General features: G+C 33.2%; 3 protein-coding genes across 3 annotated transcripts; 2 read left to right on the top strand and 1 right to left on the bottom strand.

Moving 5' to 3' along the window:
• Positions 1 to 354: 354 nt before the first annotated feature.
• On the bottom strand, positions 355 to 11,171 carry Aplip1 (JNK-interacting protein Aplip1; the record flags this gene model as incomplete). The annotated part of the gene is made up of 6 exons (XM_018540992.1): positions 10,960 to 11,171; positions 8,524 to 8,736; positions 6,926 to 7,146; positions 3,433 to 3,708; positions 1,097 to 1,249; positions 355 to 638 (listed from the first exon to the last, which is right to left on the bottom strand). Coding segments are annotated over exons 1-6 (1,230 nt in total), but the record flags the coding sequence as incomplete, so codon positions are not given.
• Positions 11,172 to 15,559: 4,388 nt separating this feature from the next.
• On the top strand, positions 15,560 to 21,404 carry Trhn (tryptophan hydroxylase). Its single transcript, XM_018540986.1, has 12 exons — positions 15,560 to 15,658; positions 16,181 to 16,285; positions 17,497 to 17,710; positions 18,091 to 18,194; positions 18,289 to 18,356; positions 18,432 to 18,482; positions 19,777 to 19,875; positions 20,067 to 20,113; positions 20,208 to 20,343; positions 20,480 to 20,606; positions 20,674 to 20,903; positions 21,040 to 21,404. The coding sequence occupies exons 1-12, from the start codon at positions 15,560 to 15,562 to the stop codon at positions 21,377 to 21,379; spliced, it is 1,620 nt and encodes a 539-aa protein (XP_018396488.1). The 3' UTR covers positions 21,380 to 21,404.
• Positions 21,405 to 23,157: 1,753 nt separating this feature from the next.
• Positions 23,158 to 25,829, top strand: LOC108774794 (suppressor APC domain-containing protein 2). Its single transcript, XM_018540994.1, has 5 exons — positions 23,158 to 24,258; positions 24,836 to 24,982; positions 25,059 to 25,271; positions 25,391 to 25,538; positions 25,614 to 25,829. The coding sequence occupies exons 1-4, from the start codon at positions 23,416 to 23,418 to the stop codon at positions 25,535 to 25,537; spliced, it is 1,350 nt and encodes a 449-aa protein (XP_018396496.1). The 5' UTR covers positions 23,158 to 23,415; the 3' UTR covers position 25,538; positions 25,614 to 25,829.
• The last annotated feature ends 1,206 nt before the right edge of the window (positions 25,830 to 27,035 follow it).

Genomic DNA, 27,035 nt, shown 5'->3' with positions numbered 1-27,035 from the left:
AGAGTCGAGCGCAGAAGACGTCGCGCAATTAAAAAACTAATAAATGACAAAAACCATTTATTCCAATAACGCTCTTTTATTATGATAGTAGCGCTGTCATAATAAAAGAGTGTTATTCGAATAAATGGTTTTTGTCATTTATTAGTTTTTTAATTGCGCGACGTCTTCTGCGCTCGACTCTTGTTGCCCTTTATTCTCTCCAATTTGTTTTTTAATTATAAAAGTCTTAATTGATCTTATTATTATAAAGTTTAAAAAATTAATTAAATAATATAATTAATTATATAATTAATTGAAATCTTAATATATGTATGTATATAAATAAACCTCTATCGATCGTAAAAAGACACTTACTCGCGGTTTGCTTCTATCAACCATTCGAAGACCCTGATCGGATACCTCCAAAATGCAGCTCTGCGAGACGGGTGGATCCTGTAAGGAGTTGCGAAGAATTCTTCGCACTGCCTGACAAACCACTCCCGTACCCTTATGTGCCAAGGTTTCCACCGAGCCTAGATAACCTAGGAGATATCTTTCTCTCTTCACTTTAGGCGCGGTAGGATCAAAATCACTATAGTCCATATCGACCGCGTAAGCTGATGGAAAGATACCTTGCCGGCCTGTCCTTAGATTCACGCCTAATCGCGAAGAATAAAAAGATAATTTGTCAGTACTAAGTATAGCACTAATTTCATATATTTCTCTATTTTATTTTATTTACTTTAACATATTCAAAAAATTGACAATTAAATATAATAGAATAAATATTCAGAATATGTCTAAATATATTTAAAACAGTTAAAAATGAAGTTTTTTTTCCTTTTTTTATTTATTTATATTTATATTTTCTAGATATTTGTTGCTTAAGAATGGTTATCTTTAATGTGTAATATTGAATAATTAGCACTTATTAATATTATATTATAAAATAAATCATTACATGTATTTGTAAAATATTATCTGATTGTCGCTGTTAAAAATCCGAAGAAATCGACTCAATTTTCTTCAAACAAGAAAAAGAAATCTACTACATCGATTATTGCTGAGTCAAGCTGAGTCAAGTTCAATGTTTTGTAAAATAGATATTTTTACGCACCTTCACACCAGAGGTCATCAGCCTCTTTTTGCACGTATATGGGGTCTCCAATTTCAAGATCAATTTCATCATGATGCCGTGATATGAACTTGTGCAGGCCTCGATGCGTTGCCTCGAGCAGTTCCAATTGGGTGAATGGTACGCCTCCGCTTCCTTCGAAATGAAAAAGCAAGCTAGTATTGATTCTTCTTCAAGAGTTATTCCGATTAGAAAATTGTGACATAAACAACAATTCCTGGCTTTCATAACTTTTTCCAAACTGAGGTAATAGAATCGTCAGATTATCGTGTAGTCTCATAGAAAATTCTGACGAAGCATAAAATATTATGAACATAGCGATATATATATATACATATATATATGTATACCATATACCTTCTTCCAAAATTTTTTAATAATTTTGCTTTTTATCAGAATAAAGTTTAGATCTAATAGCTGAATTTTTTAACAACAAAAATTAATGTTATTTAAGCAAAAAAAGCTTAATAACACTGTGTGACCACAAAAATTTTCCAAAGGGCGCGTGGGTTTGGTTATGTCGGGGGCACGGCCCACTACCATTTCCCCAAGGAATGTGGCAAAGTTAGATCATACAAAAATGGGGAATCAATTTATAGTTATGAATTTTGAGGAATACAGGTAGTGCGATTTGAGGTCAAATATATATGATAACAAATATACGCGCATGTTAATATTTTTTTCATCACGCGTGCACGTAATGTGCCCTATACCTTAACGCTTTTGCATACGGTAAATAGCCAATACCTCAAGCCGTTGAGTTATTTCTCTAATCCCACTCTTCTGCGCAAAAACGTTGCTGTACAGGAAACATTACGACGAGCACTTGTAATGAAAAATTCTATGTGTAGCGAGTGGGGGCATATTTGTTTATAGGTCGGCACGGGCGCTCGTGCGCTCGTGCCCGGCCGTGCAATAAACAAATATCCTCCACTGTTACACTATGTACTATTAAATTTATTCAGCAATTGACCAGCAAAAATCAGAAATCATGGAAAGTAGAGATTTTCCTTTGTATCGACATTCCATCTGCATGATTTGTTGATGAAATTTTTCACCTTGTGCGTCTGACTCTGTAGCAAGCTGCTTTTTAAAAAATTGAAGGTGGTGATGTAAAAAATGGATTTTCAATGACCTATGAACGCCGATATTCTTAAAAGCGGTCATCATATCATCTACTAATATACGGTAGTTTTCAACTTGATGTTTCCCGAAGTACAAGAAAAAAATTAATATTTGCACTTTTAGCAACAGTTCCCGATAGTTCTACTAAAAACCAACTAAGATATGCATTTTCAAAATAAAATAACAACATTTAACAATTTTTATACATCCTATATATAGAAAATGGCATAAAACTTCTAGAAAAAGTGACTTGCTGACTATTTCTATCAGTTTCAACGGCAGTTCTCATTAGTTCTCACAGAGTTCTATGCAATGCAATCATTTATAAGCAGAGTTCCGGCCTCTACATATTTTTAATTCTATATATAGGATATATAAAAATTGTTAAATGTTGTTATTTTATTTTGAAAATGCATAACTTAGTTTGTTTTTAGTAGAACTATCGGGAACTGTTGCTAAAAATGCAAATATTAATTTTTTTCTCGTACTTTAGAAGAAATCTGACGTGCCAGATTCGCGTAGTTAGCACGCCATATTTCCAATTTTAGTTTTTTCATATTAAAACTGCGGAACTATTTTTTATTTCTAGATAGAACTGTAGAACTATGAAAAGTGCTACTGGAACTGTTGTAATTTTTTTGATATCGACAGAATGTCGTGCCAGCTTCACAGATCCTACTATCTAATGCTATCTCATATATTTGTAAAACAAAGTTCGCGCTCGCGCGCATAAGTGTGAGCGTGAGTATGTGTATGTATGTGCGTGTACGTATTTGTGATAATATTTGATCTCAAAACCATGAGAATAGCGCAACTGGTACTCCTCGAAATTAATAACTTCAAATTTATGCCCCATTCTTCTACGATCTAAATTTACCAAATCTCTTGGGAAAATGATAGTGGGCCGTGTTCCCGATACAGTCAAACCCACGCGCCCTTTGGAAAATTTTAAAAGTTGAAATCGGTCACACAGTGTAATTAACATCAACAAAAATCCACTATTGTATTAATACTATTAATATTATATTGTATATAATATGCACAATAAAAAAATAAGTTAATAGTAATAGTAATTACAATATTAATACTTTGTGTAAGAAATATGAATTTTTGTGTTTAAATTGCGTTTAAATCAATTAGTTTAAATTGATATAAAAGCAAAAATACAATCTCTCGAGGAGAATCGTAATTACCTGGGGTGCTGCTGGGCGACACTGAGTCTGTGTTCTGCAGAGTATTACATGGTATAGGAGACACACTCTTGGGGCCATTGTCGGGAGAATGAGCGGTAGAATGACCGCTGTCCGTGGCCATCCTCTCGCTGTCGGGTGAGCTGTCCTCATGGCGCAGTCTGGGATGACATTTCCTTAAGACAAGATGAGGCCGGGTCGATGTCGAGCCGGTGGCGGCACTCAACTCGTCTGCGAGCGAAGTCGACGTCTGTATGGACGTCTGACACATGGGCAAAGCTGAAACAGCATCACAGAACATCAACGTGCATTTCGCACGCAAAGGTGATATTCTTTTTCTTTTTCGAAGTATTCTGACACTACGTGAACACGTAAACGTGATACGAAATATAATATTTATGAAAATGAAATATAATATTTAAATAAAAAATATCTTTCAATCTCTACGAAATATAATAGAACGATATATCGAGATCGCAAATAGAAATATCTGTAACATATACTTTTTATAGAGCTAACATAATGCAGATAGATATTTCGATCTTTTTCTCTGCAGTTGCGACAATAAGGTCAGTTTTTTGGTTTTATTTGTATGTATAATGTATAATGCATGTGTAACAGATACGACAGTCGAAAATGATATAGCTGATGCCATATCATTTATTATACATGTATATATAGTAAACGATATTACATCAAATTGAATTCTCAGATATATAGGTATATCATGAAAGTTATGGCTACTTCACCTTATTATAATTAAAGTCAGACAAAGTATTTAATATTAAAATTATGTAGGATATAATTACATAAAATGTGAATATTTGTAACATAATTCGTTTTAAATTAAGATAAATTATGTAATATAATATCGAAAATTGTAAAATACTAATAGATTTCTATTAATAGCGGAATAAAGTTCTATATTAACCAGCGCTGCCATTCAGTCACTCAAATCACTTTTTTGTTGACCGGTCACTTAAAGTCACTATTGTCGAATATAAGTCACTATAATCACTTTTTTTCTTTAATTGACATGAAATTTGTAAAACATGAACGCCAGGGATGACAAATCAAAGACAATTTGCAAATATTTTTACTTCTGTCACGAGTGTTTTCCAAAGAGAAGAGCCTCTGATTTTGCTTTACTCTGAATTGAAGAATTTAATTGTTCAGGAATCCGAGCGATTAGATTTAAATTCAGTTTATATAGAATTCTCAGAGAAAGCATCGCGCTCGCCAAGCAAGCTATTATTATTGTCAATCTCCGCGATCGTTTCGTCTTCGACAAAAAACCAAGCGTTCGCCGAAATCTGTTGTTCCGGCACAGCTATTCATTCCGTCTCCGATTATCGGCAAGAGCACTGGTTTTCTTATATATCGCTCTTCGGCTGTAATAAGTTCTAGAACGTACGAAAATTCAGTTACCGTTGATAGATTCCGCCGCGCATACACGGTGCGCTTCAGGCGTCAGTGACGGCGTCACCAGACATTGCAAATTCTCGAAAATCAGACATTACAAACTCTCGAAAATCAGTTAAATAAATAAAATTGTCGTTACGTTGTTCAATCAATTGTGTCTCATTCGTTTCGACGCCGACCCTTTATATAAGGACTGGCAGCCAACGCAAGAGCATTGCTTTTGCATATCATTACATCGTGCCTGAACATTAATCAAAATCCTTATAGGAAGATCATGTAAAAATACTAATCTTGCTTACAATGAAATATGTATCCATTGGGAGCAATCTGCTACAGCCTGATAAGGTTATCATTGATAAGACTATACTTGACGAACTTGATTGTTGCGGTGATTCTGTTGCAAAAACTCAATTTCTCGAAAAAGAAATCATTATGTATCTGCCTGTCAATATATATTGGAAAAATCATCGCTCCAGTCGAAGAATAATATATTACGAAGTGTCAGGTGTTTGCATCCTTTTAAACGCCAGAAATCTTATTCCATTTCTGCGATTATGACAGCGGCGAAGGCATTACCGTTCGAAGTACAAACCGATATTTTAACAAATGAATGGAAACTCTTACAAGAAGAAAAGCATCCTAAGACAGACATATCTAAGATTCGAATCGATGTATATTGGAGCTATTTTTTTGCTCTGAAAAACAGTTTTGGCAATATAAAATATCCTGTTGTGTCAAAAGTCGTGAAGACTCTCCTGAGTCTTTCACATGGAAACGCCGATGTAGAACGAGGATTTTCTACATCTGCTCTTATTCTTACAGATAATAGAGCTTCTATGTCCGAGAAAACGTTAAACTCATATATGATTGTCAAGTATGCTTTGAAGATGTGCAACAATTTACCTCATACAGTTCCTATCGCTAAAGAACTTTTAAACTTGGCTAGAACAGCGCATCAAAAATATGACGAATACTTGAAAGAAAAAAGAAAAACAAGAACATGAAACAAGAGTAAACAAAGAGATAAGGAAAGAAGAGAAAAAAAGATTAGAAGAATTAAAATCAAATAAAAGAAATCTTAAAACAGAAGAAAAAAGCTGACGGAGTTGCGTCAGTTTGAAGATGCGAAAGCTAAGCAGGCTGATAAACTATTGGAAGAGGCTAACCAGAGATTAAAAAAAGAAGTAGAAAAAGAAAATATGGAAGAAATAGCCCTCGCTGAAGCAATGCTAGCAGGTGTTACAAAGCTTCGCAATGAAGCGTAAGAAAAAAGAAAGCAAGTTAGAGACAAAGAAAAAGATGTAAATAAAAGGAAGAATAATGTTTTAGATTATTTTACTAAAAAATCAAAGAACAATTAAATAATTAAGTTTTATTATATTTAGATTTAATTAGATAATATCTGTGATTTTTTGTTCTTTTCTTGTATTTCCTTTTCATGTATTAGTCTTGTATTAATTCTCTATATTATTTATTATAGATATATGTCAAGATTTGTTTATAAATGTGAAATTAAAAGGCTTTTGAAGACTACAATTATTTTTTTAAGAACAGAAAAACAAGAATTAATGTTTTTTTTTTCTTAAATGACCTTACTCCAAAAAGTTAATGAAAATAATTATTTTAATTACTATTTTATTTTAATGCCTCAAGAGTCACTTTTTGTCACTTTTTCTGTAAAGAAATAGTCACTATTTCACTTTTTTCGGTCTGACGAACGGATGGCAGAGCTGATGTTAACGTATCAATGAAAATCCGATTAATTTCCTTTACTTCGATTTTTCAAAAATATCGTTAATAATTCGTCAATACATTAAAGGATTATTCTTACATTATTATCATCATTAAATCATCTAATCATACGAACTGTTCTCTTCCACGTTTCGTATTTTTCTACAAATTATACGTATAGTAGTTAAGTCATAATACAACAGTTTGATCATCGAAACTGTCGAATGTAAGATTGAAATGTAATGCAAAAAAATTCTATATCACACACACAATCAGACCTTTTGTTATCTATCATTGAATACTACCATTGAACAAGCTATACATTCATGCAAATTTTCCTTACACTTTTTGCTTTTAGGAATTTCCGGCAGTCTTCGACGTCTACGTTCGGTGCCGCCACTTCCAGGTCGGTTCGACGGCACGTGCTCCGGCGTAGGCCAGGAGCTCAAACTGGAACACGAATCCCCGACATCGCTGACGACACTATCTCGGCCTCCGTTACCAGACATAGTATTACCACCCCCGCCCGGTCCTGGTCCGCCACCGCCTACCGATCGACCCCTGCTGCTCAGTCCACCGAACAAGCTAATGTCAGCCAAGGTTAATTGTATAATGAGCTAAACTACCATTTTTTCCATGCTGCCTATTTTAATTCTTCAGAAAAATAAAATAAAAGATAATTTTTATTTAACTCTTTATTGAAGTGGTGGAAGGATTTATCTCGTTGTACGACACGCTAAACCACGTCAAGAGTTGAAAATTGTAAATTTTAACGATTAAATTTAGAAAAGAAACGATAAAATATAAATGTGCTATTAAAATATATTGGCATATAAGATTCTATTATATTTTATATATTTAAAATTATTTTAATAATAAGTTAATAATTAATAGGCAATTTAATTTAATAATTAGATAAATAAAAATTAAATTATTTACTGCAAAAAATTAATAATTTGTATTTTAACAATAAAATTTGAATAACAAATCATTACATTAAAATTATACGTATGCAATGTGCAATCTGGATTCTTTGCCATACACACCAATATGTATATTACTTATTAATAAAGATAATCAAAAGATTTAAATTTTCTTAGTGTATGATTGCTATGTGATATAAAAGAGAAGATTTTAAGTTAATGTTTATTGACGTAATAATAGATAAAATAGGTATGAAAACCTACATATAATTAAAACCCTCAGAAAGTATTAAAAGTTCAGAAAGTGCCATATTAATGTGCATCGACTATCCTCCGCATGCAACACAGTTTCCAACCGTTAGGCTTGGGCGATGCTTAATTAATAATTACGAGCATCGCTGCACGTCGCGAACTCCTCCCGGAGACTATTTCTGAAAGCTTCAGTTATTTTTAACAAGGTCAGACCGGTGAGATTATGGCGATATACTGTAAATTACTATGAATGCGATGATGTACGTCGCTCTGTATGTGGGTAATACCGAAGCTCAGGTTAAAGTGTAATTGTATCTGAAAACTTTTAACATAAGCGGAACGTAGGTGTAAATCATAATAGCTGTACCAGAAACTTGCTGTACTTGTTACAAAAAGTATATTGTGAAAGAAGTTTCCTCCCTCCGCAAAGAATGTAATTCTCTTCTCGGTGAGAACTCAAACTGTCGCAAATATTTTTTTCTGTCCTCTTTTTAACAAATTTATAAACTTATTTATCTTCCGAAAGGGATCGCTTAAAAAAAATTTCTTTAATATTTTTTTAAATATCCCTTTCTCGAATTCTTGTATTTTTTATCAAAATATAATATTCGAAGTTTTACAAGTTTTATATAAGTCAGCATCAAAGATAAAATTCTTTGCCGATCTTCCCTTCGTTAAGAACTTTAAAGAAAATTAAAATATATTAAAAATTTACAGAGATAATAATTAGTGATAAATAAATAAACACACTTACGACGTTACCAACCTAAAATCACTGTCAGCTACGATCGAGCAATGATGATCCAACTCCTCACTGTCATCGGGAGTGGTATGCCCACTTTGGTTGTCATGCCGGTGGATGACGACGACTTCCTCGTCCTCGGAATCGCCGGTGACGACATCGCAGGATCTGCCGACCTCTCCATCGCTTCCTTGCGAGAACGTCGGAGAGTCATCGATCATCACATCATGTACGAGCCTAGTCAAACGTTAAATATGCAAAAGTTACATGAAAATTATTTGAAGTTACATCGTAATCTATAAGTAAATAAGTAAGTATATGTATATAAATGCAAATAATTTGATATATCGTGTTCGTGGTAATTAATTCATTATTATTAAAAAGCGAAAATTGCAAGTAACACTTGTATATCTCATTCATATACAGTAATAGAATAATTCATATAATGGAATAACGTTTCATTTATGAAAGAATAATTCGAGAGTGTTGTAATATTGAAACTCTTATTAGGAGTACGTTTACTCTTTCAAATACTCTTGACAAGAAAGGGGATGTTTGCGCTATATTGAGTGTATCGCGTCAGTTACATATTGATCTTATGAATCATATAGAAGTTACATTTAAACAGATTTTATGAAAATGTTGATGTTAATTGAGAAAAGATTCCTATTAATTTTACATACTGTGTTTCAAAATGATCAAATTAGATCGAAAATTAGATATAATATAGTTGCAGATTTGAGACCGTCGTTTGTCGATTTTGCTTAATTTTTTTAGAATCAGCTGCGGACGGTGACAGTCTAATTTATTACAAATACATTTGTAGTTAAGATATAAAATTATATATATATATATATTTATTATAGAATAGATTCTGATTAGAATTACTCAATTATTTCCTTAATTTCGTGATTAGGCGTATTGTTTATATTAATTTTCTATTTGCGAGACTGAAATATGTATCTTAAGAATGATCTAAATCTCACGTTTAATGCGATCAAAGTATCATACGTTAACTACGTTACGTTTATAACAGGAATTGTTATATGCAAAATTATACAATTACATCTTATGCCGATGTAACGCTACATATCTAAACAGGATCATCGGTTATTTGCGATAAAAGTAATACGTAGGTATGTATCAACGAAAGCCATAGATCACACTCGTCAAAGTTACTATATGTGCATCGCGTTGCAGTATCACGTCGTATTCGTATCCTTTGTCACTTGTGCTTCAGGATCAATAATTTTAAAGACATAATGCCGATGCGCGACTTGGCGATTTCTTTATAACTTTTTCAACTTGGTAGTACATCGGATACATTCACGAATCCCCATTTTACGATGATATTTTATGAGCCCCTTGAGTAATGACACGAATCTACATATCAGAAATGTTTATGCACTCTATGCAACACTATATGTATAGTGCAGCAACGTTTTATCATTACTCTGAATAGAAATAGGAAACGACCAGATGGTAACGTTGGTCCCGTATAGCCTCACTTTTTAAAATACTCCATAGATGTCATGTATATAAGATATCTTATTTAAAAAGATTTTAGATTGCTATATATTTACAGAAAAATATATAATATTCCTTAAATCAAAAGGTTTGATAATACATAGAAGTATTATATAAGTGAGTCACATTGAGTTACTCACCATCAGTGATGTGGGAAATTTCTATTAAAATGACTCTTTAAACGACATCTGAACTATCAACTTCTTGAATTATCAATTCCGATTAAAAATAGATGCTATCTTATTACTCCTTAAAATATAAAGTATAAATAAGTTATAATTGTATATTTTAGAGAAATTGAATAAAATTTATTGAAGCAAACAACTAGGTCTTAATAGATATACTTTGAAAAATATATGTACTTTGAAAAAAAGAAATTAATAAGATTACGTAGAACTTTTTTAAATTTACAGGTTTTTTTTTGCATATAATATTGAACATAAAATAAATAACATTTCAGTATATAGATCCTTTACAATTGTGATGCAATTATTGATGTATGTATATAAATGACAGTCCATTAAATTATATTTAGATTATTTAATCTCGTCAATTTTGTAATTTATGTAATTGGAATAACAAAAATATACAAATATTTTTCAAACAGCCCCGTTTATCAATTTTCGATCTCATTAACATGGTTTATCTACAATCTACATTATCACACCCTTCACATTTTCTCAAGACTACTCGGTCAAGATTTAATCTGCAGGCACACATTTTTTAGCTTCTAATGAATTTCTGAACTGATCTTCATCTCCCTCTCTCTCTCTCTCTTTGTGCTCCTGAGTTTCCGACTAAATTTTCTCCTCGATTTGATTCCCGACCGCCGTCTTTCTTGTTGCGACCTATGTGTGTCATCGTCGTGGTTTCTTATCGTATCGCATATCGTGTCATCTGTTTCGAAGGCAGGTCCGCTGCGGGAGTACTCACGTGTAGTTGGAGAGTGGTGCCTTCAGATGTTGGGGTAGCCTTTCGAAATAGTGCCGAAATTCCTCGAACTCGCTGTCAGCCATTGCGAGATTCGCAAGAGTGAGCGAAGTACAGAACAGGGGCCGGTTTCGAGGGCGGCCGTGACGGCCCGCAGGAGAGCTGCTCGTCACAACCTCCAGGAAACGATACGAGATGAGATGTCGCTTACGTCGTCGTCGACGTCGCTTCGACGCCGCGCGAACCCGACGCAACCCCTATTGATTCCTGCGTGGCGAACGTCGCGCGCCTGCTCATTTGCGAGGGTGGACGGGAGTTGATTCTTTTAGTGAGAAAGAGAGAGAGAGAGAATTAGAGAGTGAATGTTTGGCTGCGTATTCTCGTCTTGCATTTACTTCTAAATGCACCGCGTCCACAATAATATAGAACATGATTTGTACATTAGACTATAATAGAAGTTAGAATCCAGTGGTTGTTAAACAAGAACTATAAATGCAAGTCTTAGTTTCTATCTGCTTTAAATTCTTTTGAAAGATTTAATTGCTCCCAATCGACGTATTCAAACTGAAATAATTAAAACACGATTATTTAATCAACATGTTCCATTTTTCAAGCGAAAATTTTATTACAAATTTATACTGTTTTAGTGTGATAAAATGATTCTTTTACTGTCTAATTTTCAAATATTTACAAAAAACGTTGTAGAAACTATGGGGTAACTCTACATATGTATATACTCCATGAAAATGTGGAGAACAGGTCTCTGTTCGAACATTTGTGGATCTAGCGCGTCGCTGGTTGATAATGAAACATTGCGCAATGAAACATTTATCAGCTGGGCACATAAACTCTCGGCAGTTTACTCGTATCTTTTGGAGTAGCTTGGAATTCGCATCGGAGAGCACGCGGAACCACTATATATATATAAAGTAGTGGAGAAGCGGTTAAATATTTTACAACCATCTCGCAATCGATGTTTTGCGCTTACCCACTCGTGCTGCAATAGTAAAAATTCATCTTCCGCTAGCGTTCCAATGATTTATCGGAACTATTTTTCTTACATCCGTTCCCGGAGAATCTAGAATCACGGATTATTTCTTTTATTATTTGTTCTGAGAGGCCGTTCTAATCGAAAAGATCTTACTGTTTGCTGATCGATAAATAGTCATTATTATTTCCGTTACGAAGGCTTTCTGCGCACTTGACTATTTCGATTGATTAAAAAATTTCAGCCGATATTCTCGAAAATACTTAGAAAGCTTTAAGGAAGAACGCATCTCGCGAAAGTGAAGCAACAGGCTATCGACGTCTATCGATGTCAAAAGGCAGCAATGTAACATGAAAACGCAATAAAACGTAGAATAGAAAATACTAAAAATAAAATGCACAAAAAACCCTCAGATTGTAAGCAGAAGATTTAATATGAAAATATAACAGATTTTATAATAATAAATAAAAACAATAATATATAATAAAATGTAATTATACGAGAAACAAAAGAAGTTATGAAATAATAATTTGGGATATACAACGCGAATACAACTGTATGTCTTTTTAATAAATAATATTTCCATCTGTGGCTTTTAACATAATCATTAGATTATAAATATTTAAAAGTAGAGATCGATGTATATTGAGGTCACATAAATTGGAACAAAAGTTTGTAGCGCTATAAACTTCAAAATTCAAGCTGCTGTAACTTTATTAAAAATAAAAGAACCATGCCCAATTGTTGGGTCCCGATTGAATAGCTACTTGTAGGTAATTATATCATATATTAATCAACAGAGGAGGGAACATTCACAGAAACAAATGTTTTAACTGCTAAATTGAACTCGAAGGCACGAAGTACGAATCTTATCCCTCTTCAGTTTTCTCTTCTTTATCTAATAAACTCTCTAAAACTAGAAAAACATTGTTAATTACTCTTGCTAGCACATTGATGTCTTCGTCTAGATATTGGACGTAGCGAACATATAACGAACTTTAGACAGCTCCAATTCTTAAGAAGTTATTTTACAAGATTGTCCCTACGAAACTTTTTAATGCTGTTTGATGCTCTACAATTCTAGCCACATCTCAATACTTTTTATCCGAGGCCTAATTTCCTTAGAAAACTAGGCATATTTCTTTAAATTTTAGGATTTCAAAAGTTAAAATCTTTACTTTTGAAAAGACAATGTCTTTTATTTTTTCTAGTTTCTGTAAATTTGGTAAAATTTTTATATATTATAGAAAAACCTACGAGAGAAAGAGAGAGAGAGAGAGGGGTAAAATGGGAAATTATCTTGTTACTTTATAAACCTGTTACATTTAATTTCCCCTCAAAAAAACTTGCAAAAATTTTCTATTTTTTAATGTGAAAGCTCAAAGTTTTCTCTTTAAAATCTTTTTTTTTAAATGTTTCTAAAACTTTTTATTAACGTATACTCTCTTCCGCTTTCTAATTTTGATTTTAATTACTTATAACTCCGGTAAAAATCATTGTATCGCAATTTATAAAAACAGATTCTTAAAGCTGAACTTTGTTCTGTCAGATGGTATATAATTTATAACTGCTAAATTTTTTAAAAAATATATAGATGTGATGGAACTTAAGTAGTGCTATGAATTTATGTGTGTGTATGTGTGTGTGTGTTTTGATCTAATAAATACATAATTAGATTTATAATAATTTCAAACTGCAGCAATTAAGTTTTTACTGCACGACGAAAAATAACTTCGTTATGTAATCTCGAGGAAAAATTCAGATAACGTACGAGGCAAAAAAATCGACAGTTGCGTTTGACCTAGTATCCTTTATAACGGGATAGGAGATAAAAATTAAATTCATCTTTTACCTGGCATATCCCATTACAAATCTTCTGGTTGATTCTACAACCAATCCCTTGTCGTCGACGTATCGCAGCTGATAACTACATCGTGCTCTTTCAACTTCACTGCCATTGCAGCGGTAAAAGATATCTTATGTCACCGACATACGAAAGGATGCGGGTGACGTATGATTGTGTTATGCACGCGGACCGGTCTCGCAGTTTCCGGGGACAGAGGCTCTTCAAATCTTTCAATTTTTAAAGCTAGCGCGTATCTTTGCAGTGTCTCGCTGAGAATAAAAAATTTCACAACGCTTTCGGTAATGGGATTAACGAAATCGATAGTAAAGTAAATTGGTTGAATAATAAATGAGTACCCCAATGTCAAAAAGGATTCCCTCCCGCAAAAAAGATATCCTTTGGATACCAAAAGCGTCTACAAACGCATTTCGATAAAGGAATATCACAAGCAAGGATCGAACGATACTCTCAATCTCGCTTAATGCCGATGAAACACTTGGTATAATTTACCGAGGGTGGAACTGCGTTGCGGCAGCTGATAGTAGTAAGTGATGGACCACTCGTAATGTGCCGCATCTACTTTCCTCACGAGTGGGAGTACTCTTCCCAGCAGTGGGAGCGTTTGAGCTTTTATTAAACAGTCTCTTTGTTTCGAAGCTGAAGAACGAGAAATCGCCGCTTCGTCGAAGAAGCTTTCTCCCCGGATAGAAAGTCGGTCCTTCGACTGACCGCTTTTTGACATTACGACTTTTTTATTACGGCATATATAATTTTTATTTTACGTGAATTAAATATTATATATTTTAATGACAGAAACGTTATAAGTACACCATAATAATCTCAATACAATACTATATAAAAAGAAGAAACCCTTGTCGATATATTTTATTTATAATATAATAAAATCTATATTTGTAATAAATGTTTTTGAAATATGCAGTGTACAATTATTTATAACAATTGTAAGTATAATTGAATACTTTTTAATAATTATTAAATATTTAAAAATAATTTACAATTATAATAAGTGGATGTATAAAATATTTCATTTATTGATATGTAATTGAAATTACATTGTCAATAATACTGACAATAAAACGTATATTTAAAATAACTGAAATTCTATAGTTGTATTTTGTATAAATATGTATAATTAATGAGTATATATTTCTCAGTGTTAAATATTTTCTCCGTATCAACTTATTATTGACGGAATAGACGTCTCATTCTTTTCTATCTATTAAGTAAACGAGAAGAAACTCTACCTCTTGTTTCTTGGGTAAAAATTAATTTCAAAAATAGAAACGTATTGTGTCGCACTTCATTTATTGGAAACTTTGCAATTCTTGCGCGCTCATTACCGGTGCTCGCATCGTTCGCTCCGCAGACTCCAGTGACGTCACTCACGAGGAATACATTTGAAGACCGGCACTACTTGCTAAACGGGGGTGAACCAACACTTGTCTTCAACCCCATAAGAAGTTTTATCCGACCAATGAGAATCGCCGATGTCGTCGTGCGCCGCCCAGCGGTGGTAAAATCGTCATTGAGGAGGACGAGCTCAGATGGGGAGACCGAGGCTTTAAGAGGATCTTGGAGATGGTACCGGCACATTGTTGCTCGTTTCCTTAAAGACAGCAAATCGTCAATCTCAAAACTGTCTATCGTGTCGTACAAGATATTAAGAGCTAAATCTTACTCGCAAACAAAATCACCGACAAAAAGAATCTCCTCGCTGATTTACGAATTCGTTCGTCGCAAAAATCATTATGAGTGGATCAGGGAAAAGTCTTCTCGGGGTGTGGCTATACAGGAGAGGTGAAAGTTGGGCTGTTAAGGAAGGAAGCCCGCTACACAAATCGCGCGACGTACGTTGCTGCATATTTATTGAGAAAATATAGATTAACGACTAGTGATTTCAGTTAAAAAAATTTATACAATACAAACATTATGACAAGTGAAATTGCACACAAGAATAATTTAAAAATCGCGAAGGAAAATAATTTAAAAATTATCTTTATTTTTTTAACTATTAATCTTAGAGTCTTACATAATTTTTGAATGTGATTGGAGCATTTTCTTACTTTTGAAGCAAATTGTACTTGCGAAAGTAAATGTAATAATAGATATTAATTGATCTTAGAAAAGAAACATTAATTTATTTATAATTATAATTATATACATATTGTATGTTACAAATACTAACTATTTTAACGTATATTTTTATCTTCTTTGCCGATATTTTCAATTTTTTCGGAACATTTATAGTTCAATTGGAGTTGACCTAAAAAACTGAATTTTATAAAAGTCCCAAAGTCGATTTTATAGAAATAAATATAAAAGTTAAGACAAGCAACTTATTAAATAGATACGGTCTCTCGTTCGTTCAGATCCCCGAGAGTGAGAATAATCCAACTAGTGACAACAAGAATTCTGTGATATTTTCCTTGAAGAACCAAGTCGGTGGCTTGGCACGAGCACTTCAAGTATTTCAGGTACGTTTTGTGTTTCCCATTTTTTAAATTTACACTTACATTAAAATTATGTTATACCTCCTAAGATTTTTTTTATAAGTGTTCAGTTTAATCAATTTAACCAAAGAAACAATCGGAAATCTGATGATTAAAAAATATACGATACTACAAAGTTGGCTAAAAAAAAATAGAAGCAAAATAACTACCTGATATGATTGCTAAAATAAATATTTTTTTGGAGAATGATCACGAGAGATGAGAACGCGATATATTTGTCCACCAGCTTTTGACACAAGTAGTTCGCATGTACTTGTATTGCGCACAAATAAAGATTTTGCATTTGTCATTAGAAACTGATTAGTAATATTAATCATAATCCGAGATCACGTCAAAAGATATATCACTATGATATTTAAGCTTTTTTCATAAATTATAAATGAACAAAGTATTTTTGTTTATTTACTGCTCTACCATTATATTAACATTATTTTAGACTATTTATTGTCCATAAAATGAAGATGAATATAGCTCATAGTAAAAAAATTAATTTTTTTTTTACTCTTGACAAATGGATTTCCATCAAATGGTGAAGCTCACGAATAAGTGATCACTATATTTGTTGCCTATAGGCTTAAAGCCTTTATACGGCGTGGCATCAAAATTGTAATCATTGTAGAAATTAAAAAAAAAATTTTTGTTTTTTAGTTTTTTGTTTTTTTTTTAATTTTTTGCAACTGGAGATCGCATTATTGCATATGAATATCACTTGATGGGTACCCATATTGCAAGAGTAATAAAAAAATTAATTTTTTTGCTATGATCTGTATTCATCGTTACCTTAGGAACGATAGATAATCTAAAATAACGTTAACGTAAAAGCATAATAATCCAAGATATTTTATTAATTTGCATTTATTAGTCAACGTTATCATAGTGATGTATCTAGCTTAATATTATAATTAATTAGGGCTTCATAGATCGAGCTTTTTTCATATGATTATTTTTAACATTTTAATGATTACAGAATAAAAAAAAATTGTTTAATGTAAATCTCTCTCTCCGTAGAGGATCTTCCTTCTTTCTTTCTCATTAATATGAGATAGATTATAAAGTACAACAAAAAATTGATACGATGGGAAAAAATTACTTTTGAAATTCCAAATCGTTGATGATACCGTATCTATGTTTCGAAAATTTATTGAAAAAAAGTACCTTTTCCTTGTCGCATGAAGGATTTAGGCATAAACGTCGTGCATATTGAATCGAGGAAGTCATTGCGCCGTGGGTCCGAGTACGATATCCTCGTGGATGTTGAGTGCGATCCAAAGAGAATGGAACAATTGATGAAAATGCTGAATCGCGAAGTAGCGGCTATCAATCTCGCTCATTACGAACAGATTGGAAATATACCACGCGCGCCTTCTCTTTCGACTGCGACAAGCTTCGGTGAGTCCCCTATATATGTGCACAATACCTAATATTGATCAAATTCATTAAAGCAAGTTAAACGCAATTTTAATATTATGTATGTTTTAAATTCCTTCCTCTCATTTGTTTTAAAGTTTCTAAAATAAAGTATTTGATCGTATATGTACGATTTCTCTTTCGCAAAAGAAGAATCAAAAGGAATATCAAATTTCTTCGAGCGCGATTAGTTCATCGTTGCAATTTACATTCCAAAGTGTTCATTTTTTTAGTGAAAGTTAAAATTGCAAGTTTCGATAAAATTTGTATCAATAAGGTTATCATGGTCTTTATCGCCTCTGTCTCTCCCCAAGACTTTTGTTAATGAAATATTTTATAAGTAACACGCATCGGATTTAAAGATTTTAGCGATGTAGACATGCCCTGGTTCCCGCGGAAGATATCCGACCTCGACCGAGCACAAAAAGTTCTCATGTATGGATCGGAATTGGATGCGGACCATCCTGTACGTTTTTCTCATGTTTTCGTAAACGTTACTGCAATTACACCTTCTCATGCTGTCGACTGCGTGCTTTAACAGAACTATTCGGCAATTATAGGGTTTTAAGGATACCGTGTATCGTAAACGTCGCGAGGAGTTCGCCGATATCGCTTACAATTACAGATAGTAAGTAAAATAAAAGAAAATTTCTCCGCGAGAGCTCTTTCCCTGCAATGTATTACAAGCAATATGATGTTTTAGTGGTCAACCAATACCGAGAGTGCAATATACGCCGGAGGAGATCAGAACCTGGTACGTTTGTTTTTGCCCATCGTCAAATTAGTAAAATTCTTTATAAAAAGGAAAATATATTTTAATACGTATCGAATAACTATTTTAAATTGTCATACAAATTTGGAAAGACGCCGGAATGTAAAACATTTAGAGTTTTCAAAAATGAATGTGTAACATTTAAAAAAGAGAGTGAGAGTACTACTAACAGTAGGTGAGCAAAACAATTAACGAACATATGTACCTTGCGACATACCTAACATAAAAAATTATTTGTGACGTATCATTAAGTCGCGGACCAATTCTGTTCTTTTTCAAGACACGATATATAACTTTTTCTCATTAAGCAACGGACAGAACTGCAAACGTGCCTTCGTATACATGAAGGCAATTGGCACAGATAGAAGAATCATTTCTATTTCTCGATACTTAAGTTATATACATTCGCTCGGTGTCTTCCTTGTAAATTCCCACTTCGTCGAAACGAGAAAGTCAGGTTATCTCTTTCTCCCCCCCCCCCCCCCCCCCGTCTCTCTCTTCTTGGTTTCATGCGTCTCTTTGTAAAGTACGAATCGAAGTAAGATTGGCACACGCTGAATACACCCTTAATTGTGTCAATTTGACTTACCCCTGGTGTGAGAAGAGATCGAGAAGCGACTCAGCTAATGCAATCTCTCTAACTTAAATGCAACGACGCATATAGCAAACATCGTCGCTTCAACAAACTTAATTAAAACGAAAGCTTTTCGGTAAAAACCAAACAATTTGAACAATTTAATGTAACTCATCGTTAATTTGTTGTTTGACAACGCTTTAATAATAATCAGTTAATTGTAAGAAAAATATGTAGAAATATGTAGCAAAGATTAAACGAATTAAATATAAAAATATTATCGAAATATAAAGAGATTACAAAATATAATAAAATTGTTATTTTATGAAATAATTAAAACAACAGGGCTACGAGCCAACATTCGTCAAATTGTAAAAGTCTTAGTAAATAAAAGAAGTCATTAATTAAAAATATAAATATAAAGTTTAATAAAATTTAAAATCTAAAAAACAGACGTTTCGACCTTTATTAGGTCATTTTCAATGTTAAGTCGCAAAATATAACGATGTACAAAATAATATTATAAAAATTCAACTAAACGAATACATATGTAAAATATTAGTAAAATGCGAAAAATATGTATGTACACACATTCTGTGATGTAGGTATTTTTAATCTCACTCGCTATTGAAGACAAATCATATCGGCGTAAAATGGCAAGAGTCCATCAACAAAGCAAGACATATTTTTTTTATGTCTTAGGGGAACCGTTTTCCGCGAGCTGCATCAACTTTATCAAAAATACGCATGCAAGGAATATCTGGAAAATTGGCCGAAGCTAGTCAAGTATTGTGGATACAGGTACATCCAGCAAATATTTAACATCCATAATTTCACTTAAAAAAATTAATAATATTATAGACATGCAGAAAGTGCATATGCATTTTCAAGAATAATTTGTATTTAAACGTAGTTTTTTTTAAACAAATAGAGAAAAATATCAGTTTACATAAGTGGCATAAAATATTTGATATTTTTGTCATACAAATTAGAGAAGACAACATACCACAATTGCAGGATATAACCGTTTTCCTAAAACGTGAGTAAAACTATTACGTGCAGTTAGATTGGTTAGTCTGTTATTTCACGGAAGTAATAATAACTTGTTTAAACAAGAATCGATATATCCGCAGGAACGACAGGATTTCAACTTCGTCCAGTCGCGGGTTATCTGACACCGCGGGATTTTCTCTCCGGCCTCGCTTTCCGAGTGTTTCACTGCACGCAATACATTCGACACTCTTCCGATCCATTTTATACGCCGGAACCGTAAGCTTCTCTACAAACGTTCTTTGTAAAAGTGCAACGCGCTGTAGACCAAAACACAAATACCGATGAAATAAAATTCGTAAATCTTGTTTTCCTCACTGTGCTATCGACATTTTATATACTCCGCAATTTGCAGAGATTGCTGTCATGAATTACTGGGTCACATGCCGCTGCTTGCGAACCCAAGCTTCGCGCAATTCTCTCAAGAACTCGGTCTGGCTTCTCTCGGCGCGTCCGATGAAGATATAGACAAACTGGCAACTGTAAGTCTTCGAACGTAGAAAAATATTTCTTTTTTCTTCTCCACGCATTGCACTTCTGTTTTTCCAGCTGTACTTCTTTACGGTGGAGTTCGGTTTGTGCAAGCAAGATGGTATGCTACGCGTTTACGGAGCCGGCTTACTATCGTCGGTGGCGGAATTGAGACACGCGGTCACCACTCCCGAGAAGACCATGAGATTTGAACCAGACATTACTTGCAAGCAGGAATGCATCATCACAGCGTTTCAGAATGCATATTATTATACGGATAGCATAGAAGAGGCCAAGGAAAAGATGCGGTAATTATCTTCTTCTCTTAGATATTTTTACAATTCACTATACTTTTCACTCATCATTCCCCTTCTCTTCGCATTCAAAGTAAAGACAATGCATCTTTCATGTTGCTTACTATATTATCATATATGTGTTCTCCAGTGCGTTTGCTAATCAGATTCAACGACCCTTCGGGATACGGTACAACCCATATACTCAATCGGTAGAGGTGTTGACGGATGCTCAGAAGATTACAGCAGTGGTTAGCGAATTGCGAGGCGACCTATGCATAGTATCGAATGCCTTGAAAAAAATTCATGAGCAGGATGATACCGTCGATGTCGAAAGGATAACGAGTCTGCTGACACATGGCATCGAGATACCGCATGATAATTCATCTTCGGACAGCGATGACCAGGATAACAGTCCCAACGCCGAGGAATCCCATCCTCAAGATCAGCAATTGTATTGTGGCGATAAAAATGCTACCATGAAGAATTAAGTGACATCGCCCTTAGTATATTGCATGCCCACTAAATCCTAAAAACGCTTTAAAAGATTTTGGCGTAAAGCTTTAGAAATGGTTTCCTTCATGAACGCGCAGAAATCTCTCTTACGCGAATAAGATGTCGTAAAATTGACAATTATAGTCATATACAATAATGCAAAAATATAATTATTTTGAAGCGCGTCATAAAATGTTAAAAAGCTGTTGCGTAAAATTGATGGATTGAAAAAATGATTATATGTTTATTTATTTCATTTGCTCGCTTCTAAGAATAGATAATTATATCGATAATACAAATAACCTACAGATCCTAATATATACCTAAAAGAAAATATAACTGAAACATCAATATTATAGTCAAATCATCTTATTTTAAAATATAATACATTTTATCATTAACAATGAAATTAAAATGTTAACTGATATGTAATAATATAGAGAATATAATAATTTTTGAGCAGAGGTTTCTCTCCTCAAAGAACAGAATCGGAAAATTCTGTTACGAATTAAATTTTCAGTAGTCGCTCTATGTATGTACATTCGTCACTTTTAACTGTATAACCTTTAATCTTCCTATACATTATACAGGGTGAGGCATTTAAAACAGATCACCTGAATAACTCGCTTGTTTTTAACAATAGAAGGAAAAGTATCAGACAAAAATTGCTCAGTTTCGAGGAGCACATAATGTGATATATGTCAATAATTGTTTGTAGGTGGAGGCGTAAAAGACAGGCAAAGGTCAAAAGGTGATCTATATATTTTGCAAAGCACGCACTTTGATCGATAGATAAATTCAAACTGATCAATAAATATGGATAATGCTACGTGCGATTCAACGTTTATTTACATACCGTGATACACTTGAATGACTAGTAGCGGTATACCAACAAGCAGAGAAGACACGAAATTATTCGAAGAGTGCCCTGAAACAATTTTTTTTCCATTTAATTATTTCCCATTATTGATCTTGCGTAACCTTGAATGACCTTCGATAGGTCACTGTATTTGTCTCAAAATGCTCGAAATGTAAAAAAAAAATATATCATTCCATTTAAAAAAAACAGATTTGACTACTTTTTTACTATCTGTTTTAAATGTCTCACCCTGTATATAATATATGTATGTATACTTTTTGACTCTGTTTCTGTTAAATGTACGAATGAGATGTTACGTAGAATAATATCGAGATGTATTGTATGGGATTAAAAAATATATGCAAAGCTAATAATAAATCTTGCTAATCCAATTTGTTCCATTTATTATTCTTTATTATTTCTCAACCAGAAACAATTGGTCGCTCGACATTGAATCAGTATATGATCGATTCGATATTAATAAATCAGAATTGATTCGGATCATCAATCATTTCTGAGTTTTTAAATTTTATTAATTTTTAGCTTTAAAAGCACTTATAAATGCAAATTACAATTTTTATTTAAGTCTTTCTAGGTATAAATAAAATAACTATAATATTATGTTTAATTATATACTATAATAATTATAATAAATTAATGATTAACGTTTCAATGAATTTCATAGGTTTTATTTTTCATCGCTTGAATTTTGCGTTAATTTCATCTTTAATAAAATTTCATTATTATAGCAGAAAAAATATAAATAAATAACACTTTTAAATAAATGATGTTATGGGAATGATATATGTATGTCACATTTCTCCAGCTGATGTTTCTAGTACAGCCATCTAGAGGTATATTATATAATTAATTTTTGTAAAACCGTGTGAGGCATGCATGATTGCATATGGCCGCGTAAAGAAGAGGTTAATCTACGAAGGAAACAACCTGTGGCAATTGTAATCTGGTGCATAACAATGTGATCGCTGAGTCTCAGCAAGAAACGACGATAATTTATCACAGATATGTGTGCGAGAAAGAACGTAGGAAAAGCATATCTGTAGAGAACAACCGGTGACCACTTCTAATCGCTCGCGTCTCAATGATGTAGCTGCCGTTATCTAGGAAGGCGACGCATAACGGATACGTTCTGAGGTTAAATCCTGACTAAATATGGCGCAAATACAAACGTCAACGGTAGACGGACTGCCTAAGCATTTTGTCAATGCGATGCGAACTCTGTTCGATATAATGGACGACCAAAATACCGGCTTCGTTAAGTTCGCTGACATCGAGGGTCGCTGGCAGGACGATGGCTCGCAGGGCTTACCCAAGGGTGTGCTGGATAGCTTGAAAAAGGTCACACCGCCGAATGGGATGTTGTCGTTCGAAAGGTTCTGTGCTGGTCTGAAGATCTGCCTGTTGCAGATACAGGCCGAGACAGACGCGAAGAAGCATGACGGTCAGCCCAATAGACCACCATCCGCGCCAATACTTATTCCTGACAATCAAAACAAGGCAGCCTGGACCTCACCCAACACTGCTGCTATAAGACCAAACAATGCTATATCCCAGCAACGTACCCTCAGTATGCCACAGTTGTTGGCCAATCGCAAGGACATGAATGCACAGTTGGAGCTGATGGATGGAAGAAATATCGTAGAACCGAAGATCAACAAGGTGTACGGTCCACCGAAACCACCGCGAACTGGCGCTGCATTGGTAGAAGGCAGAACAATGGGTTTGGAGCGTAACTTTGACAAGTCTGAGATTAGGACTGCGCTGCAAAATTGGCAGATGGGTCTCATGATGAGCGATGAGAAAGAAAAACGTCAGCTGCAAGCTATAAATTATAGACCAGATGCCAGAACATTATTGAGACCAACCAGAGCCCTGGGCGATGGTAAAGCAGTCGATATACAAAGTAATCAACTCGGTCTTCAATCCAAGAAACTGTTGAATCGTCGCAGAGAGCCTAGGCGACACACGTTGCAGAATGGTATTGATTACAATATGGTAAAGATGTTATCCTCTAGGACTCCCGACTAACCTTTGGTGATTGGTTCTGGGTATGCACTAACTAAATATTAACAGTGATACATTTTAAGAATGAAAGCTATGTATCTATAATTTCAATTATTTTTTAATTAATGTAATATATGAACTGAGTAAGAAGAAGCACCAACTGTGGTCCAAGTTAGATGTATTGGAATAATAATTCTACATATTAATTTATTTTAATTGTATTTTAAATTTAACTTATTTAAAATAAATTTCATGTAGAATTATTTTTCCAACATCTCTAACGTTGACCATATAGTTGGTGTTTCTTCTTAATTAATTTATTCATGTGCTGGTCTTGAATTTATTATAAAAAAAATAGATATATATATAACTTTCACAAACTCCCAGTATATGGCAAATGCTCAACCTTTTACTTTGTTTATATATATATATATATATATATATAATTTATTATAAATTATGTATATACACACACACACAAAACACTACTATTTTATATACACTACCATCCAATATCTTTTTGACATCTCTAAAAAATGTTTTCACAATATATACATAACGTTTTCAGATGAAAAGAATGAAACAGATTGAGCAAGAGAAGGATGTATTGCTTCAAGGTCTAGCTGCCGTTGATAAAGCTAGAGAATGGTATTTGAAGCAAATATCAGCCACTCAAGAAAAGATTAAGCACCTTGGACGAATGGGTTCTCACGTGGTATAAAAGATAATTTTATTCTCTAATATCATGTAAAATTCTATACAAAAAATATGTACGTTTATATTTCACATAGGAACAATGGACAGAGGCACAGCAAGAGCGTTTGGAACTACAACGCGCGCGTGTCCTGGAAGTAAATCGACATCTAGCCGCTTTGATAAGCAGCTGGGAGCGTGGAGGACTTCCTCTTCATATGAATCTCGCGTTTTTGAGTGCTCCGACTTCAGCTCAACTACAGCAAGATATGCTATCAAGGCTTAAACAACAGAATCACAGATTAACTGAGGTAATGTATAATAATAATAATAATAATAACAACAACAACAACAACAACAACAATAATAATAACAATAATGCATTAAACAACGATGTAATTAATTTTTTTTCTATGTAACACCAAAATAGGAAGTAAGTAAAAAGAGTCAACGAATAGCGTTACTTGAACAAGAAAAAGACAGCCTGGTTAGAGAATTGTACAATAGACAATCGGGTGTGATTCAATCCCGAAGGGCAACAATGATCCACGAACAACACGATCAAACATTTATGTAAGGTACTAACATTTTTAAAAATATCATGAGACTGAATAAAATTAATAATTTCTAATTTACTTAAAAATTCTTTTCAGAATATGAATATTGAAGCTTTAGGAAATGTGCCACATATACATAACAGATCTGAAATAAATAAAATAAGAACTAAGAAATTAATGCGGCAGAATGGTCGATTAGCGGTTGCTAAATGCCATGTCGTATAAATTTATCAACACTGCCAGATGTCTCAGCTGGAATACTCTACAACAATGAATCGATAAAATCGTGTTCCAAATCCCCTGAATGTTTATGATGCCATGTAGAATACATTTTTTAAATATTTGATATATTGTATTAAAATAATTGTCACTCTGTGTGTATGTGTGTGTATGTGTGTGCCTTATTCATTTGTATTGATATCTTATGTTAAAGATGTAAAATATTCATTAATAGAATATATAATTAAGTACCATTTATAGTGATAGGTAAATAAAGTGCCTTAACATTTCTGTAATCTGTTTTAAAAAAAGCAAAACTTGTTTTAAAATAAATTATTTTAATTATGTAATAAATGTGGATGTCTTTTTTTAACAGTACAATAGGTTAATTAAAATTTAAAATTATAAATGTATAATCTTATGCACTATATGCAAATTATTTATGCAATGATAACACAATGATGCACTATTGACATATCGATCTTGATCTCATTTTGTGAAATGAGGAAATTCATTAAATTTTCTTTGTTTGTAGAATTGTAAATTTTAGAGGTCTGTCGCCATAACACATTTCATCAATTTCCGGACTTAAAAAGAGTTACCAGTGTCAAATGTTATCGAATTCTGAAAACGATAGCACATTATAATGATACGTCATTAAATCCGTTAGTTAAAATCTTGTCCAATAAAGATAATCACTCATTAATATAGAAAAGAATTTTATACATGATTCAAAAATAAAAATAATGTCATAAATGATCAATGCCTTTTATTATTGGACTGTCCTGTTTATTACTGGCACTCGGACACCTAAATAATATCTATTAGTTTTCGCTAATATTACAGATAAACGAAAATTATTTGTCTCATATGTTAAATATTATTTAACTTTGTTCGCAGTGTTTATAACATAAATAATCAAGCGGAAACCATTGCTGGTTTTAATTCATTAAAGTTATTATATGAAGAAAATTGATTAAAATTGTCAAACATGTACATACGTATGAGTTGATTTTCTTACTTTTTCAAACCAAAGTATATATAAAATGCATTTTATTTCTTAAATCGAATACAAATTCCATCAATAATGATGTAATTCAATTTAACTGCAATATTTTTATTTTTAATTAAAAATTAATAATTGTATAGAGTTAATTGGTTTGATCAATTCGACAACTGCGAAAAATGTCGATTCTTTTATCACGAAAGCTACTTTTTGTCCCGAGTCCAAAAAAGACACAGTCTTTTTTTCATGACGAAAATAGACACTCTGTGTGTTGCAAAGACCGATAATTTCGT

Source organism: Cyphomyrmex costatus, unplaced genomic scaffold (genome assembly GCF_001594065.2).
Source record: "Cyphomyrmex costatus isolate MS0001 unplaced genomic scaffold, Ccosl1.0 scaffold274, whole genome shotgun sequence".
Classification (NCBI taxonomy): Eukaryota; Metazoa; Arthropoda; class Insecta; order Hymenoptera; family Formicidae; genus Cyphomyrmex; species Cyphomyrmex costatus.
Note: the sequence above shows the minus strand (reverse complement) of the source record. Positions and strands in the feature narration are given on the sequence as shown.